The following is an 18,331-nucleotide window of genomic DNA, read 5'->3' as shown; positions in this document are numbered from 1 at the left end:
ATTGGTGCTGTCATTGATGGGAAGGGTCTGCAAAGGCTGGGCTGAGGCTTGAGGTGTGAAAGGCATCTGTGACATATCATGGAGGGAAATGTGGAAGTGGCTCTGAATAGGGTTTGGCCATTTCTTGATAAGAAGGGTGAATTTGAGCAGTAGGAAGATTTATCTGAAAGACCTGGAAGTCCTTGGGAAGACCATGGGCTTGTCTTGAGAACACACATCCTGGCCTGGAGATGGATGTTGCATCAAGGAAGGCATGAGGCTCGATGGAAACATTGTTTTCCTGTCCATGATCCTTTCCCAGGGTCCAAGGTGTCTGAAATTGAAAGTGCTCTAGATCTTGAAATAGTTATGTGGTGTTGAAATGCCCACAATATCTTTTGAGGTTATGAAGTTGTCCCACCAGAGACAGTCCCTTTGGCTGCTGTCTGCCAGATGTAAGAAATGTGCTGGTTATGGGTGGTGAGGTGCAGACTGATGAATGCTGTCTGATGAAACCCTTGTTTCGGGCAAGGTGGTGTGGGACAGTAGTGCCTCTGTTGGTGTCTTTGCGTAGTGGTGGACATCCATTGTAGCTTCCAGAGCCACTGATGCTGCAATCATGATTCCTTGCTCTGCCTCGGGAAGGATTTGTAAGGACATTGATGAAGTGGGTGTTGATTTGGGGCTCTCGATGTCCCCTGCTTCTACTCTTTCACAGGTGATCTGGGTAGACTTGATGTGTCCTGGAGTCACACATGGCTCTTCTTGATGTGTGCATGTACCCAACCCTGCATAGCAGCCCAGCTCTGGTTTTCTCTGGTACAAATTCTCCCACCCCGTTGATACTGTGAGAGGACTTCTGCTTCAGCATTTGGCGTGGTCTTCATGTGTGGACTGGGATCAGAACTGTCACAGCTCTAATCACAAAATACTGAAGAGCTGCGTCATGCAGCTCTGTGGTGCTTCCACCTGCAATGGCTAAAAAAGCACAAAACATTCATTGTGAGGTTCAGACACCTAGGAAGACCCTGCCTGAGGCTGTGTGGTTTTGCTTCCCTCGGTTCTTTGTCCTGATTGTGAGGGAGATGAGGATGTGCAAAGGCCTGGGTCATGCTCAGAGTGGGGTTTAGAGTGAGGCATGTTGCGGGTGTGGAGCAACCTCTGAGTTTGTGGCACTGAGTAGGGCCTGGGCACGTGTCATAGGGAGGGTGACTTTTGAGTGAGGAAGAGTATTGCCTCAGGGAAATGGAGATGCTGGGTCGAAGATGTTCTGTGTCATTGGGGAAGAACTGTGGAACATCTGCTTAGCTGTGGAGATGCCATTTCCTGTGGTGCAGAAGAGAGGATGCCTGCAGAAAATTTTGAGAAGCAGCCTGGTGCACACACAGGGCATCTGTCCCAACATCCTCTCAGGATTTCCAGAAGTTCTGCATATCCTCCCAGCCTGTTGTTCTTTGTGGTGTTACTGCTTTTGAAGGTATCTGCCAGACATGCCTTTATTTATTTAGACCTGAAATGATGGTCAAACAAACTTTTCCAAATTTAGATAATTCTACCAGCCTTCTCACTGTCTCCTCAGTCATGTCTCAGATCTTAGTCTTGGTTGTCAAGGGAAGAAGTGCTCTCTGTATTCAAGATGTTGCCCTCATTTCAGCAAAGTGGAATAGGATCCTTTGGGCTTCTGCCCTTCCCCTTTCATTTCTTTCTTTCCTATCAGCCATGTGTTGGTAAGTCTTGATGAGACTGAGACAGTGGAAGTTTTAGAGCTGCCACATGGCAGATTTGGGGGCAGTTCCACCAGTACGTGGGAAGGTTTTTCCTCTCTCCTCAGCTGTGGCTGATCTTGAAAGAATGTTGCTAGCTTTCAGGTCTCTCTTCTGCTTCCCTCGTGTTTGAAGTGCATATAGGAGCTCTGCACACTGCCCAGAGTTTCCATCACTTTTGGAGAACATGATTAAGTTTTTTTTTTTTTTTTCCCCATGTCCATCATAGCCCAAAATTTCCGATAAGGGACAATGTGCCCTAAAAGAAATTCCTGGAAACATACCTTTTTCTGAAGGTGTCACCAGTGATGCTAAAGGTAAGTCCATGAATGAAGAGGATGAATTTGAGACAGCTGTACTTCTGTTCCTCTTGACTTGTGATATCTTCAGATCAACTGAATGTTGTCTGGATTGGAATGCTTGTAGGTGTGGAGCAGCAAAGCAGCACCGCCCTGCTCTCTGTCCTTACCTGTAGCTTCCAGGCAGAGTGTGAGCAGGTGGCAGCAAGGACAGATGGAGGAGGGACACAATGAAGTTCTTGGAGCAGATATATTTGGTACTGAGAAGAGGTGTGGGTTTTTTTTTTTCCAGTGAAAATGTTGTGTGTGGTCATTGTGGGGTTTCTTTTGGGGATCTATAACAAGTGAATTATGCTGTTGAGCAAGAGAGGTTCCATGGAAACAAGAGCCCCTTTGTATGGAGGTTCCTTCTGTTGTTCTGGCAGAGCATTTTTGCCTGAAAGCAAGCAAGAAGTTAACTTTCAGGTGGAAAATGAGACTGAACGAAGAGCTCATCATCAAGGGACATGGACAGTGCTCAGGAGCTGTGGTTGCCCTGTGGTTTTTCAGCCTTCCTGGAGGGTCGTTCTGCTGGGCTGATGGGTTTGAGTTCCTGAATGATAGGCTTGCCTGCATTGTTTGGAGCCTGTTCTGTTATGGATATGGGGGTTGTTCTTGTGTTTTAGAGGGTTGTGGATTTTGTTCCTACGTAGCATGAGCCATATGATTACCTTGCTCTGGTGTTAGCTGAGTCCTTGAGAGGACTGGAGGCTGAAGGGTGTGGTGTTCATCCTGAAAGGAGGGGGTTTGGAGGTGCATGGACTGTTAGGAAAGCAGGTAGGTTTTTCCGGGTCCAGAGGGTTGGAAGGTGGTAAGAAATATGAATGAAAGCTCTGACAAAAGGCATTTCCATTCTTCATGGTGAGCAGGTTGTAACTTCTTTGATAAAATTTTGGTAAAGGGGAAAACGAAGAGAAGGTAGAAAGATGAAACAAGAGAAGGGGAGGCAAAGATAGTGCACAGCAGAGCAAGAAAGAAAAAGGAGAGAAGGGAAAAAATGCCTGTCCTTTTGAGCAGGGTGTGTATTTCTGCGAAATAATTTGTCAAGGAAAACAAGGACAGAATAACCAAGTATGGCTACAGAAGAGAAGGGGAGATAAAGATAGGAGAGAAATGGGGAAAAAATAGCAGAAGGAAATAAAGAGGGAAAGGAAAAAGAAAGGAAGTCTATGGAAGTGAAAAGCAAGGCAGGGAGAAAGGAAAGAGAGGAAGAAGAGAAGATAAAGGAGATGACCATCAGGAAGCAACGTCACCTCTACTCTGTGAACGGAGTAGGTCCCTAACAGTTACGCCTTCAGAACCGCGCTCCGACGTCCCTTGATTAGCGCTGATGGCGCCGGCTTTGACTGAGCAACCCCAATGATAGAGGTGAATGGAGGGAGCTTAGAGCGAGGGTAAAGAAGATGGAAAGGTGGAAAGAGAAATGGGCTGTCGACAGTAGGGAACGACGAAGGGAGAATACAATGCAGAAGGAACATGAAAAGGAGGAGGAGAAGAAGAAGAAGAAAGGGCAATCAGAAAAATAAGAAAGAAACAGGATTGAATAAATTATGAAAAAGATAGGAAAGAAAAGAGAAATAGAAGGAAAAGAAAGAATATTTGTGAGCAAAGGCAACGCAGTAACGGAAAAGAAAACAAGAAAATGAACAGAGTAAGAAAGAAGGAATGAATACAGTAAGGATAACAGCAAGTAACGAAAAAAAATTGAGAGAAAAACCAAAAAAACACAACTAAAGAGCCGGAGGACAGGAAGGTCAGTGAGAGAAGATGAGTCGAGCTGGTCCGGCAGGGCTCTCGGTGTCGGTCAGCGTGAGAGACGGCGGAACAGCACACGGTGGCGCTGCAGGCTCAGAAACAGATTTGGAGCTGCTCGGCGGCTCCGCCCCGGTGCGGCGGAGAGCGCGGCTGGGAGAACGGGGAGAGGGGGGAGGCGCCGCGGAGCGGGGCCCGGCACACAGCAGAATCGGTGCTTGGGGGAGGCGGCGGAGAGCCCTGCGGAGCCGAGCGCAGACCGTGAGCGGCGATGGACGCGCGTTGGGGTCCCGCGGTGCGTCTGGTGGTGCTGGTGCGGGCCTGGGCGCTGGTGTCGGGGCAGGTGCGGTACTCGGTGCCGGAGGAAGCCAAGGTCGGGACGGTGGTGGGGCGGCTGTGGCAGGACCTGGGTCTGGAGGCAGGCGATGCGGAGGCGCGGAGGCTGCGAGTGGTGTGGCAGGGCCGGCGGGCGAGCGTGGAGGTGAGCGGGGCGAGCGGGGCGCTGGTGGTGAGCTCGCGGCTGGACCGGGAGGAGCTGTGCGGGAAGAGCGCTCCGTGCTCGCTGCGCCTGGAGGTGCTGCTGGAGCGGCCGCTGCGCGTCTTCCCTGTGGAGCTGGAGGTGACCGACATTAACGACAACGCCCCGCTCTTCCCCGCCGCACGGAAAAACATCAGCATCGCAGAACTGTCGCTGCCGGGTTCCCGTTTCCCGCTGGAGGGCGCGTCGGATGCAGATATCGGCGCGAACTCTCAGCTCTCCTACACACTCAGCCCGAGTGAGCATTTCCGACTGGATTTACAGAAATCGAATGAGCGAAACACAGTACCCGATCTTGTTCTAACAAAACCTTTGGACAGGGAGACGGTGCCTGTGCACCGGTTGGTGCTGACAGCGAGTGACGAGGGCCGTCCGTCTCTGACGGGCACAATGGAGCTGGTGATCACAGTGCTGGACGCCAACGACAACGCCCCGCAGTTCAGTCAGTCGGTGTATAAAGCGCAGCTGTTGGAAAATGCTACAGACGGGACGCTGGTGGTAAGGGTAAATGCCACGGATCCGGACTTGGGAAGCAACAGTGAGGTGACTTACACGGCTACGAATTTCGTTCCGCCAAGTGGAAAAGACATTGTCAGCATCAATGCGCACACGGGAGAGATCCGACTGACAGGAGCCCTGGACTTCGAAGAAGTCACTGTGTTTGATTTCCGAATAGAGGCGAGAGACAGAGGGTGGCCCCCACTGTCAGGCCACTGCAGCGTGGAGCTAGTGGTGCAGGACGTGAACGACAACGCGCCCGAGGTGTGGGTGACGTCCCTGTCGGTGCCGGTGCCGGAGGACGCGTCGGTGGGGACGGTGGTGGCGCTGCTGAGCGTGTCGGACCGGGACTCGGGGGCGAACGGTCGAGTGCGGTGCTGGGTGTGGCCGTCGTCGCCGTTCGGTCTGGAGTCGAGGTTCGCGGGGTCGTACTCGCTGGTGCTGCGGGAGGCGCTGGACCGGGAGCGGGTGTCTGCGTACGAGGTGGAGGTGCGTGCGGAGGATGGAGGGCAGCCGTCGCTGCGTGCGAGTCGCGGTGTGCGTGTGCCGGTGTCTGACGTGAACGACAACGCGCCGTCGTTCTCGCAGGCCGTGTACACGGTGCTGGCGCGGGAGAACAACGCGGCGGGGGCGGAGCTGGCGCGGCTGTGGGCGCGAGACCCGGACGAGGCGGAGAACGGTCGAGTGAGCTACTCGTTGTGGGAAGGCGGCGCCGGGGCCACGTCGTCAGGCGTCGGGTGGCATCCTGCGTCGAGCTACGTGTCGGTGGACGCGGAGAGCGGTCTGTTGTGGGCGGTGCAGCCTTTGGACTACGAGGAGCTGCAGGTGCTGCAGTTCGAGGTGCGAGCGGTGGACGCGGGGGAGCCGCCGCTGATTGGCAACGCCACGGTGCAGGTGTTCGTGGTGGACGAGAACGACAACGCGCCGGTGCTGCTGCCGCCTGCGGGCGGCGGTTCGGGCCTGGTTCCAGTACTGGATCCGGTTACGGGTGGTGTTGTCAGGTCGTCGGTAGAGGCGGCGTTGGGGTCGGAGTCGGAGACGCTGTGGGCGTGGGCGGCGTGGGGCGCACCGGCAGGGCAGGTGGTGGCGAAGATCCGTGCGGTGGACGCGGACTCGGGCTACAACGCGTGGCTGCGGTACGAGGTGTGGGAGCCGCGTGGGAAGGGCCCGTTCCGTGTAGGGCTGTACAGCGGCGAGGTGAGCACGGCGCGGGCGCTGGAGGAGGCGGACGGCCCGCGTCAGAGGCTGGTGATCGTGGTGCGGGACCACGGCGAGCCGTCGCGCTCGGCTACTGCGACGCTGAGCGTGTCGCTGGTGGAGGGCGGCGAGGCGGCGCTGTCGGGCGCGGGGTCGTCGTCTTCGTCGGGGCCGGGTGTGCTGTCGGTGGCGGAGGGCGGCTTGTCAGCGGGTGCAGCTTCGGCGTCAGCTAACGTGTGGCTGGTGGTGGCGATCTGCGCCGTGTCGAGCGTGTTGGTGCTGGCGCTGGTGCTGTACGGGGCGGCGCGCTGTGCGCCGCGGGCGGCGGTGCTGTCGGGTGCCGCTCCGGCGACGCTGGTGTGCGCCAGCGAAGTGGGCAGCTGGTCGTACTCGCAGCGGCAGAGCCGGAGCCTGTGCGTGGCGGAGGGCGCGGGCAAGAGCGACCTGATGGTTTTCAGCCCCAATTTGCCGCCTCCGCCTGCGGTCCCCGCGGCCAAGGATACCTCGCAGCCGGAGCCTTCTGCTCTGCTGGATACGGTTAGTGGTTCTCCATTTCTCATCTCTCTATCCATTCTCCTTCCTTGTTTTTCCCCGAGCCTGAAAATCCCTTTTCTCGTCCTCCTTGGGGACCCTCGGCCGTGCGATACTGGGAGCCCGGATCAGCGCGTAGGACCTGGGTCGTCCTTCGTGGGTGCTTAATGATCTCGATGACACCTTTGTCTCTGCTCGCTCCGCCTTAATTTACCTACTCAGCTCTTGCCTTGATATACAAATGGGAGGTAAACCCATTGTGGCAGCCCTCAGTGTTTACGGTTCACAGCTGTGGTTTGCTCTGGTGGGGGTGAACTGTTCTCCTTTAAAATGAAGTCACTGCCGGCCACCTTTGTCTCTTTGTGAGAGATGTATCCGTTTTCCGTGATGGGTGTAAATTGTTCTCCCTTATAAAGAAATCATTGCCGACAACTTTTGAGAAGGTGTTTCTTGCTGAGGTGTGGCTTTTTCACCCGAGCTTGCTGAAGGAGTGCCAGACTATGGTGGTAATATGCCACTCACCACTGTTTAGCTGCTTATTATTATTGCTTATTGCTGTGCGGAAGGGTCTGCAGCAGTGAGATTGAGGCTTGATGTGGTACAGGAAACTTTAGCGTCTCCTGGGAGTGAATGTGACAGTGGTACTGAGTAGGTCCTGTCCTGGGCATTTGGTGAGTGGAGTCCCTCAGGGATCGGTACCGGCACTGGTGCTGTTTAACCTCTTTGCTGGTGACATGGGCAGTGGGTCCAAGGTACCTTCAGCAAGTCTGCCGATGACACCAATCTGTGTGGTGTTGTTAACAGGCTGGAAGGGAAGGAATGCCATCCAGAGGGATTATGACAGTCTGGGGAGGTGGCCCCTGCCAACCTCATGAAATTCAACAAGGCAAAGTGCAAGGTCCTACAGCTGGGTTGGGGCAGTCCCGAGCACAAATACAAACTGAGAGACAAGTGGAATGAGAGCAGCCCTGCAGAAAAGGATCTGGGGATGTTGGTTGATGAGGTGTTTGACATAAGCTAGCAGTATGCTCTGGCATTCCCAAAAGCATCAAAAGCTGAATCAAAAGATGTGTGATGAACAAGTCAAGGGAGCTGATTCTTCCCCTCTATTCTGCACTTGTCAGACCCCACCTGGAGTACTACATCCAGCTCTGGAGCCCCCAACACAAGAAGGAGATGAACCTGCTGGAGAGGGGCCAGAGAAGGGCCACTAAAATGCAGCCTCAACAGGGCAGAGTAGAGGGGGAAGAGAACCTCTCTGACCTACTAACCACTCCCCTTCTAATACACCCTGGGATACCAATGGTCTTCTTGGCCACTAGGGCACATTTTTGGCTCAAGGTCATCCTTCTATCCACTAGGACCCCCACATCCTTCTGGGTAAGTTCCTATAGGTAAGACTCAGGAGTAAAGCCAGCAAGAGTGATATTGTGGTGGGGATCTGTTATAGACCACCCAACCAGGATGAAGGGATAGATGAAATTTTGTATAAGCAGTTGAGAGAGGTTTCACAATCACTCCCCTTTGTTCTCATGGGGGGTCTCCAACTTCCCAGATGCCTGCTGGGAATACAATACAGCAGAAAGAGAGAGAACAGTCCCAGAGGTTCCTGAATTGTGTGGAAGATAACTTCCTGACACAACTGGTGAGGGAGCCAAGCAGGGAAGGTGCCCTGCTGGACCTGCTTCTTCTGAAGAGGGAAGCAAAGGTTGGAGGTGTTCTACAGCACAACGATCACAAAATGATTGAGTTCTCTATTCTTGGTGAAAGAAGGAGAGGGGTTAGTGAAACTGCCACCTTGGACTTCTGGAGGGCAAACTTTGGCCTGTCCAGGAGACTGATTAACAAAGTCCCTTGGGAGGCCACCCTGCAGGATATAGGAGTCCAAGAAGGCTGCACACACTTCAAGAGGAAAGTCTTAAAGGCACAGGGGCAGTCTGTCCTCATGTGCTGAAAAAGAATCTGGCCTGGTTGAGTAGGGACCTCAAGAACAAAAGGGGAGTCTTTGGCCTTTGGAAGAGGGAACATGTCTGTCATGAGAACTATAAAGACGTAGTGAAGCTGTACAGGGAGAAAATTAGGAGAGCCAAAGCACAGCTAGAGCTCAACCTAGCTACAGCCATTAAGGATAATAAAAAATGTTTCTATAAATTCATTGACAACAAAAGGAGGACTGGGGGAAAATCTCCATCCTTTTTTGAATGCAGAGAGGAACATAGTGACTAAGGATGAGGAAAAGGCTGAAGTACTCAGTGCCTGCTTTGCCTCAGTCTTTTGCACTGGAACTGTCTGTTCCCTGGACAGCTATTCATGAGCTAGGAGGTAGGGAGGAGAATCAGAATGAGGTCATCACAATGAATGAGGCAGTGGTCAGTGATCTGCTGTGCCGCTTAGACACACACCAGTCTATGGGGCTGGATGGGCTACACCCAAGGGTGCTGAGGGAGTTGGTAGAGGTGCTCACCAAGCTGCTTTATATTATTGACCTGAAGTCCTGGCTGCCTGAGGAGGTCCCAATGGACTGCAGGATGGCAAATGCAACACCAATCTGCGCTTTACTGGGGATCAGGCTCTGCTTTGGGGTTTCATGGGTAACTCATGGGGTTGTGCCTTGCTGTTGGGGTTTGTGCCTTGGAGTGCTTTGGTGCAGCCTCATCTGCCTTCATATTAAATAAAGCTGTACCTATCAGCACCTGTGGTATGTGTAACTAATTTATTCCTCATCAAAAAGAGTCCACTGGAACAGGGGCCAGATGAGTTACTCCCAAAGGTGCTGAAGAAGTTGGCAGACTTGCAATGATGCTTTCTATTGTTGACCTGAAGTCCTGGCTAACTAGACTGGAGGGTAGTAAATGCAACACCAATCTACAAGAAAGGAAGAAAGGAGGATCTGGGAACTTAGAGCTGGCAGTGTGACCTTGGTACCAGAGCAGGGCATGGAGCAGGGCATCTCAAGTGCCATTACACAACATATAGGCAACAACCAGGGGATCAGGCCTAGTCAGCATGGCTTTATGAAGGGCAAGTCCTGCCTGACCAACCTGATCTCCTTCTATGTCAAGATGACCTGACTGTTGGATGAAGGAAAGGCTATGGATATTGTCTACCTAGACTTTGGAAAAACCTTTGTTTGCCACAAAATTCTCATGGACAAACTGGCTGCTCGTGGCTTGGATAAGCACATGGCCTGCCGGATAAAGCATTGGCTGGGTGGCCAGGCCCAAAGGATGGTGGACAATGGAGTTAAATCCAGCTGGCAGCTCGTCACAAGTGGTGTTCCTCAGGGCTCAGTGTTGGAACCACTTCTGTTAAACATCTTTATTGATGATCTTGATAAGGACACAGAGTGTGTCAGCAGTAACTTCACAGATGACTCCAAGTTAGGAGGCAGTGTTGATCTGCACCAGGGTAGGGAGGATCTACAGAGGGGATTGGATAGATTGAATCCATGGCCAACATTAACAGGATGAGTTTCAACAAGGCCGAGTGCCAGGTCCTGCACTTGGGCCACAGCAACCCTGTGCAATCCTAGAGGCTTGGGGAATCGTATCTGGAAAGCATTTGGTTGTGACCTGGGGGTTCTAACCAACAAGCAGCTGAGCATGAACCATCAGTGTGCCCAAGTGGCCTGGAAAGCTAGTGACATCCTGGCTTGTATTGGAAATTTGATGTCCAGCAGGAGTAGGGAGGAGATTGTCCCCTTGTACTCAGCTCTGGTGAGGCCACACCTCGAGTGTTGTGTCCAGTTTTGGGCACCTCAATACAAGTGAAATGTGGAGGTGCTGGAGCCAGTGCTCAGGAGGACAAGGAGCTGTGAAGGGCCTGGAGAATAAATCTGATGAAGAGCAACTGAAGGAGCTGGGGATGGTTAGTTTGAAGAAGAGGAGGCTAAGGGGAGACCTCATTGCTCTCTACAACTACCTGAAAGGAGGTTGTAGAGAGGTTGGTGCTGGTCTCTTCTCACAGGTAATTGGCAACAGAACAAGAGAGAATGGCCTCAGACTGTGACAGGGTAGGTTTAGACATTGGGAACAATTTTTTTCACAATAAGAGTAGTCAGACATTGGAACAGGCTACCCAGGGAGGTGCTTGGGTCACCATCCCTGGATGTGTTTAAAGGTCATTTAATTGTGGTGCTTGGGGATACAGTTTAGGGGTGAACATTGCAGAGTAAGGTTAATGGTTGGACTTGATGATCTCAGGGCTGTTTTTCCAACCTGAATGATTCTATGATTTTTCAGGGCATGTAGTGATCAAAGTAATCTTCATGCAGTTGACCTTGTCGCTTGTGCACTTGCACAGGTGGCCTTGCTACAGCTGCTGTGTCTATGAGATACGGCTCATTCTGATGTCTGCAAACCAAACCCTGCACAGCAGCCTAGATGTGGTCTTCTGTGTCACAAATCCTCCCACCCAGCTGACATTGTTCTGCTTCAGCATTTGGTGTGGTTTTCTTGAAGAATAAAATCCATGTGGAAAGGGATTTGAGCTGTTATAGCTCTGAACTCATTTCTTGGAGTACTCCAACATGCAGCTCTGCAGAGTTCCCATGTGAAAGTGCTGTAAAGATGCAAAATAGAGTGAAGTTCATGCAGCTGGGAAGAGTCTGCTGGGCATTGAGTTTCTTTGCATCTGTCCATATGTTCTTTGTGGCAAGGATGAGGGAAGCTGAGGATGAGTGAAGGCCTGAGTCGTGCTCAATGCATGGTTTGGAGCTGGCCAATGTTCCTGCAGAGGAGCAGTGTCTGGGTATTGTGACAGTGATGCTTCTACTGGCATGGAATAATGCCTGGGTGTGTGTCACAGCAAGGGTGAAATTCAAGTGGGAAGAGTCTTTCCTGAAAGAAATGGAGATGTGAGGTAGAACATGGTCTGTGTTACAGGGAAAGGGCTGGAGACTGTATGCTAACTTGGAGATCTCATATCCCAGGCCTTGGGGAAGAAGATGCCAGTAGAGACCCTTGAAAAGAGACCTGACACACAGAGCTACTTGCTCAGGGTCCTGTTCACATCATCTCACCCCTTTGTGCCCTGCAGAGTTCTTGAGTGATGTGAAGAAATCTGCTGTAGGCTCCTTTACACATTTGCTCTTGAATGCATTCTGGTTTTGGTCAGAGAGGAGGCTTTTGATATTAGAATCACTTTGTGTGCCTTCCCTAAAGCTCCTTAGTAATTTCTCCGGTCATGTTCCTTGCTAGGGAGGGAAAAAAGTGTCCTGTGTGTGCAAGATGTTGGCAAACCCTTCCAGTGGAATGGGCTCCTTTGGTTTTCATCTCTTGACAAACCTTCCTACCTTTTTGGTTTCTCTTGGCAATGTGATGGCAACTGTTTGAGTTGCAGACTGCTGAGACGTTTGAGTGCTTTGCCATCAGCATGCAGGTGGCTTTTCAAGAGTCCTGTGCTGAGGTTGACGTTGAGAGAATGTCTTTCTTCCAGTCTCCTGACATGAGGCTGATTTTGAGAGGATCTCCTTAATTTTGAAGTGTCCCCCTGGTTTCCCCTGTGATAGAGGTCCCTATGGGCTCTGCACAGCCCAATGATTATAAGGCTCTTTAAGAATGTGAAGCAATTTTTTCCTGTTCAGGTTCCCCAGAAACCTGTGATAAAGTCCAGGGCAAATGTCCCTTAAAACCACTTCTCTTGTCCTGAAAATGTCTGTTGTTCTGAAGAAGATCCCAGTGATGTTACAGGTAAGTCATTGAGAACAATGGAAGATGTGTTTGAGAGACAGATGTACTTTTGTTCCTCTTCAGTCATGCTACCTTTACATTGGATTGACTAAATGTTGCCTGAGTTGCAATGCCTGTAGGTTTGGAGCAGAAAAGCAGCACTCCCTGCTCCCCTTCCTTTCCTGCTGCTTCCAGCCACAGAATGAGCAGATGGCAACCAGCATAGATGGAGGAGCGACCTCAGTGTGTCTCTGGAAGTGGATGGGTTGGTTTTCAAGGGGATATTCTCAGTGAAAAAGTCATAGTGTTTCCTTCACGGCTTTTATTTGTCTGTGTGATGCATGGATCATGCTAATGAAAGAGACATATACTGTGGGGACTAAATCCCTTGGATAACAAGGCTCTTGCTGTGTTGTTCTGGCAGAGCTTGACTGTGACAGAAGAAGCAAGAGCTTGGCATTCCCCATGCAGGTGGGAAATGAGTCAGGAAGAACACTATGAAGATGTGCTTGTCCTCTGCTTTTTCAGCCCTCTTGAAGGACTGTATTGCTGGGCTGTGGTGGATTTGTTTTCCAGCATGAGAGACTCCTCTGAATTGTTTGGACTCATTGGAGCCTGTTTGCATAGTTGTCCGAGTACCTGGGCTTCTAGATTGGAATGCATTCTGTTCTAATGTGTCCAGTCTTTGTGATATGGTTGCCTTGCATTTGCTGGGTTCTGGAGAGGACAGTATATGGTATTCTTCCAGAAGGGAGGAAAGAGAAGGTGACAGGGCCATCTGTCTTGCATAGCATAGGCTGAAGGAGAGCAGGAAATTTGTTCTCCATCCAGAAACAAGGAAGATGAAGGGAAGGGAGATGACAATTCATACCTAAGGGCATTTTTGTGCCTAATGGAAAGTATGGTGTAGTTATGTGGAAGAGGTGACATGAAAGAGCACAAAAGGTAAATAAAGACTGAACAAATAAGAGATGATGGAGGACATGAAGGCATCTCTGGAAAGGAAAAGGAAGCAAAGCATTAAGATAGAAGGAAGAGAAAGGAAGGAAACAAATGACGATAAGAGATTAGCAGCATGCACTGCTGTTACCCATGCATGGTTAATGGGTTGAGCACCTTGGAATCCTCGGTACCCTAGCGTGCTGTTCAATTCCTGATGAAAGTGGTGAGGAAGAAGAAAGATCTCGTGCCTGGGAGCATTTCTGTGCTTCATGGAAGGTGTGATGAAATCATGTGGAAAACTTCTCAGAGAGGAGACAAAGCAGAGGAAAACAGTGAAGCAAAAGAGAAGGAGAAGGCAGAACAGGGAAAAGAGAAGGTAGAGAAAGAGGGAAAAGGAGAAAAGGAAGGAAGCTTTCACTGTGCACAGAGGAGTGGGAGAGAAAGAAAGAAAAAAAGGAGGGGAAAAAAGATAAAGGAAAACTGGAAGGAAAGGAAATAGACAAAGCAAGAAATAAAGGAGGAAATGTTACAAAGAGGAGAATAACAGGAAGAAATAATAAAGGAGATTAGGAGAGAACAGCAGTGTTCTCCAGTCGGTGAATGCAGTTTATCCCTGACAGCCTCCACCCGTTTAGAGAGCTGCACTCCGGCGCTGGGGCCACGTAATTAATGATGGTACCTCCGACTTTGATGGTTTCTGTCATGGCGCCAGAGAAGACTGGGAACCTGAGAGCGGGGTTAAGGAGAACAGAAGGATGAAAGACTAGGGACTGGCGGAGGAAGAAGGAAAAGGAGAGGAAGACACGAAAGAATAAACAGAGAGGAGAAGAAAGAAGAGACAGAAGAAAAACAGGAAAGTGGAAAGAGAATCTTAGGAAACAGGGAAGACAAAGCTGAAGAAAAACAATAGAATAAGGAAAGGAAGGAAACTGCAAGCAAGCAGCAAGTAAGGAAATGTGGAAGGGAAAGAAAACGGATTGGGGGGGGGGAGGGGGGAAAGGAAGAAAAAGAGGAAAGGGGAAGAAGATCGGAGAGACGAAATGAGCCAGACGGAAAGATGTCAGCTCAGGTGCAAGGATCTAATCTCTGGTTGCTGACATAGTTGCTCCCTAATAGCTTCTGCCATGGTTAGAGACCTGCATTTCGGCGCTGATGCCTTGGGATTAGCTTGGATGCCTCTGTCTGAATGTCAGGAAGAAGAAAAGATGGAATCTGAGTAGGTGAAAAAACAAGCAAGTAGGGTAAAAACAAAAAAAAACGAAAAGAGGCGGGGGAGCAAAGCTTTTAGTAGAAAGAACTGAAGGGGAGGAAGATCGGTGAGCGGAGCTGAGCCGGCAGGGACGGTGGCGAGGAGCGTGCGAGGCGGCGGAACAGCACACGGTGGCGCTGCAGGCTCAGAAACAGATTTGGAGCTGCTCGGCGGCTCCACCCTGGTGCGGCGGAGAGCGCGGCTGGGAGAACGGGGAGAGGGGGGAGGCGCCGCGGTGCGGGGTCGGGAAGGCAGCAGAGCCGGTGTTGCGGGAGGCGGCGGAGAGCCTTGCGGAGCCGTGCGGGGACCGTGAGCGGCGATGGACGCGCGTTGGAGTCCCGCGGTGCGTCTGGTGGTGCTGGTGCGAGCCTGGGCGCTGGTGTCGGGGCAGGTGCGGTACTCGGTGCCGGAGGAAGCCAAGGTCGGGACGGCGGTGGGGCGGCTGTGGCAGGACCTGGGTCTGGAGGCAGCCGATGCGGAGGCGCAGCGGCTGCGAGTGGTGTGGCAGGGCCGGCCGGCGAGCGTGGAGGTGAGCGGGGCGAGCGGGGCGCTGGTGGTGAGCTCGCGGCTGGACCGGGAGGAGCTGTGCGGGAAGAGCGCTCCGTGCTCGCTGCGCCTGGAGGTGCTGCTGGAGCGGCCGCTGCGCGTCTTCCCTGTGGAGCTGGAGGTGACCGACATTAACGACAACGCCCCGCTCTTCCCCGCCGCACGGAAAAACATCAGCATCGCGGAATCATCGCTGCCGGGCTCCCGTTTCCCACTGGAGGGCGCCTCGGATGCAGATATCGGCATGAACGCTCAGCTCTCCTACACACTCAGCCCCAGCGAGCACTTCCGATTTGATTTAGAAAGGTCGGATGAGGGAAATACCGTACCCGATCTTGTTCTAACGAAAGCTCTGGACCGGGAGACGGTGCCTGTGCACCGGATGGTGCTGACGGCGAGTGACGGGGGCAGGCCGCCTCTGACAGGCACAATGGAGTTGGTGATCTCCGTGGAGGATGCGAACGACAACGCCCCGCAGTTCAACCAGTCGGTATATAAAGCAAAACTGACAGAGAACGCCACAGAGGGCACATTGGTGGCTCGGGTTAACGCCACGGATCCAGACTTGGGAAGTAACAGTGAGATAATCTACAAGGCAACCAACTTCTTTCCTCCTAGTGGAAGAGATGTGATTAATCTCAATGGACACACGGGTGAGATCCGACTGACAGGAGCCCTGGACTTCGAAGAAGTCAGTGTGTTTGATTTCCGAATAGAGGCGAGAGACAGAGGCACTCCCTCACTGTCGGGTCACTGCAAGGTGTTGCTGGAGGTGCTGGACGTGAACGACAACGCGCCCGAGGTGTGGGTGACGTCCCTGTCGGTGCCGGTGCCGGAGGACGCGTCGGTGGGGACGGTGGTGGCGCTGCTGAGCGTGTCGGACCGGGACTCGGGGGCGAACGGTCGAGTGCGGTGCTGGGTGTGGCCGTCGTCGCCGTTCGGTCTGGAGTCGAGGTTCGCGGGGTCGTACTCGCTGGTGCTGCGGGAGGCGCTGGACCGGGAGCGGGTGTCTGCGTACGAGGTGGAGGTGCGTGCGGAGGACGGCGGGCAGCCGTCGCTGCGTGCGAGTCGCGGAGTGCGTGTGCCGGTGTCTGACGTGAACGACAACGCGCCGTCGTTCTCGCAGGCCGTGTACACGGTGCTGGCGCGGGAGAACAACGCGGCGGGGGCGGAGCTGGCGCGGCTGTGGGCGCGAGACCCGGACGAGGCGGAGAACGGTCGCGTGAGCTATTCGGTGTGGGAGGGCGGCGCCGGGGCCACGTCGTCAGGCGGTGGGTGGCGTCCTGCGTCGAGCTACGTGTCGGTGGACGCGGAGAGCGGTCTGTTGTGGGCGGTGCAGCCTTTGGACTACGAGGAGCTGCAGGTGCTGCAGTTCGAGGTGCGAGCGGTGGACGCGGGGGAGCCGCCGCTGATTGGCAATGCCACGGTGCAGCTGTTCGTGGTGGACGAGAATGACAACGCGCCGGCACTGCTGCCTCCCCCGGGCGGCGGTCCGGGGCTGGTTCCTTTTGCGGGTGGTGTTGCCGGGTCGTCGGTAGAGGCAGCGTTGGGGTCGGAGTCAGAGACACTGTGGGCGTGGGCGGCTTGGGGCGCGCCGGCAGGGCAGGTGGTGGCGAAGATCCGTGCGGTGGACGCGGACTCGGGCTACAACGCGTGGCTGCGGTACGAGGTGTGGGAGCCGCGTGGGAAGGGCCCGTTCCGCGTGGGTCTGTACAGCGGCGAGGTGAGCACGGCGCGGGCGCTGGAGGAGGCGGACGGCCCGCGTCAGAGGCTGGTGATCGTGGTGCGGGATCACGGCGAGCCGTCGCGCTCGGCCACGGCGACGCTGAGCGTGTCGCTGGTGGAGGGCGGCGAGGCGGCGCTGTCGGGCGCGGGGTCGTCGTCTTCGTCGGGGCCGGGTGTGCTGTCGGTGGCGGAGGGCGGCTTGTCGGCGGGCGCGGCTTCGGCGTCAGCCAACGTGTGGCTGGTGGTGGCGATCTGCGCGGTGTCGAGCGTGTTGGTGCTGGCGCTGGTGCTGTACGGGGCGGCGCGCTGTTCGCCGCGGGCGGCGGTGCTGTCGGGTGCCGCTCCGGCGACGCTGGTGTGCGCCAGCGAAGTGGGCAGCTGGTCGTACTCGCAGCGGCAGAGCCGGAGCCTGTGCGTGGCGGAGGGCGCGGGCAAGAGCGACCTGATGGTTTTCAGCCCCAACTTGCCGCCTCCGCCTGCGGTCCCCGCTGCCAAGGACACCTCTCAGCCGGAGCCTTCTGCCCTGCTGGACATGGTCAGTGGCTCTCCTTGTCTCATCTCTCCACCCACCCTTTTTTCGTTGCCACTACAGCCTGAGGCTCCCCTTTCCCGCCTTCGCCCTACTCCTTTTCTCCCGAGGCAGGGTCCTGTCAGGAGCCGGGCTGAGCCCTTTGGTCCTGCGGGCTCTGGGTGCTTGGCAGATACTTAACAATCTTGATTGCAACGTCCCTGGCCTCTGCCCCCTATCCAGAGCCCCAGGGCTAATTATGTAATACGGATCGGAACTAAAGCTATTTCAGTATCCTGGAGGTGATGTACTTTCTTCCTTGTTCTCTTTTTCTTTCATTCTTCTCTGTAATGGACTTTTGGGACGATGTGGACTTCTTCCTTATTTTGTATTCCTGTGGTTTTATTTCTCCAGTGTTATTGTCTCAGCTGAGGTATTATCAAATTTGGGTGGACTTTATAGGTTTACAGCCTTTATAGGTAGGTAGGTTTGTTTGTTTTCCCAGGGGTGTTATAGTCATGGTTACTAGTATAAAGTATTCTGGATGAGGAGTGTGATCCAAAACAGTATTAGAAATGGGAATTTTCGGTTTCTCCTGATTCTACTCTGCATGCATTGTGTCATTGTTTTCCTGGATGATCAGGTGGATTGATGTAGCCTGATTTAATTTCTTGGTAAAAAGGTTTGCATTAGCTGCAACATCCTTACAGATTCCCTTGAAATCCTCTTTTCAGCAGCAACAAAATAAGCTCCTCAAACACCTTCTGCTACACAATAGATGCCATCAGGTAGATAGATCAACGTGTGGGTTGTACTCCCTCAACATGAAATCATTGTCCATTGCCATTTCAATTGTCCCAGAATCATAGAATGTTAGAGGCTTGAAGGGACCTCGAAAGCTCATCCAGTCCAACCCCCCTGCCAGAGCAGGGTCACCTAGAGCAGATCACACAAGAACACATCCAGGCAGGTCTTGAATATCTCCAGAGAGGGAAAATCTACAACTCCCCTGGGCAGCGTGTTCCAGTGTTCTGTCACCCTCACAGGGAAAAAATGTTTCCTCATCTTTACATGGAACTTTCTATGCCTCCTGACT

The 18,331-nt window shown here is 53.1% G+C and overlaps 1 protein-coding gene and 1 pseudogene across 3 annotated transcripts in view; both read left to right on the top strand.

The window, feature by feature from the left end:
• LOC137455129 (protocadherin alpha-C2-like) overlaps positions 1 to 18,331 on the top strand; it is a 191,212-nt gene that overhangs the window by 22,180 nt on the left and 150,701 nt on the right. Inside the window, exon 1 of one of the 3 annotated variants that reach the window (XM_068165685.1) lies at positions 898 to 6,602. The exons of the other annotated variants lie outside the window; for them this stretch is intronic. Within the exon in view, the coding sequence (XP_068021786.1) occupies positions 4,104 to 6,602 (2,499 nt within the window). The 5' untranslated portion in view covers positions 898 to 4,103. Of the gene's footprint in view, positions 1 to 897; positions 6,603 to 18,331 lie in introns of those variants that run through there. 3 annotated transcript variants of the gene reach the window in all.
• On the top strand, positions 10,961 to 17,547 carry LOC137455131 (protocadherin alpha-5 pseudogene; annotated as a pseudogene).

This window comes from Melanerpes formicivorus, unplaced genomic scaffold (genome assembly GCF_026170545.1).
Source record: "Melanerpes formicivorus ecotype bairdi unplaced genomic scaffold, bMelFor1.0.p_v2 SCAF_91, whole genome shotgun sequence".
NCBI lineage: Eukaryota > Metazoa > Chordata > Aves > Piciformes > Picidae > Melanerpes > Melanerpes formicivorus.
This window is presented reverse-complemented; position numbering and strand designations above follow the sequence as displayed.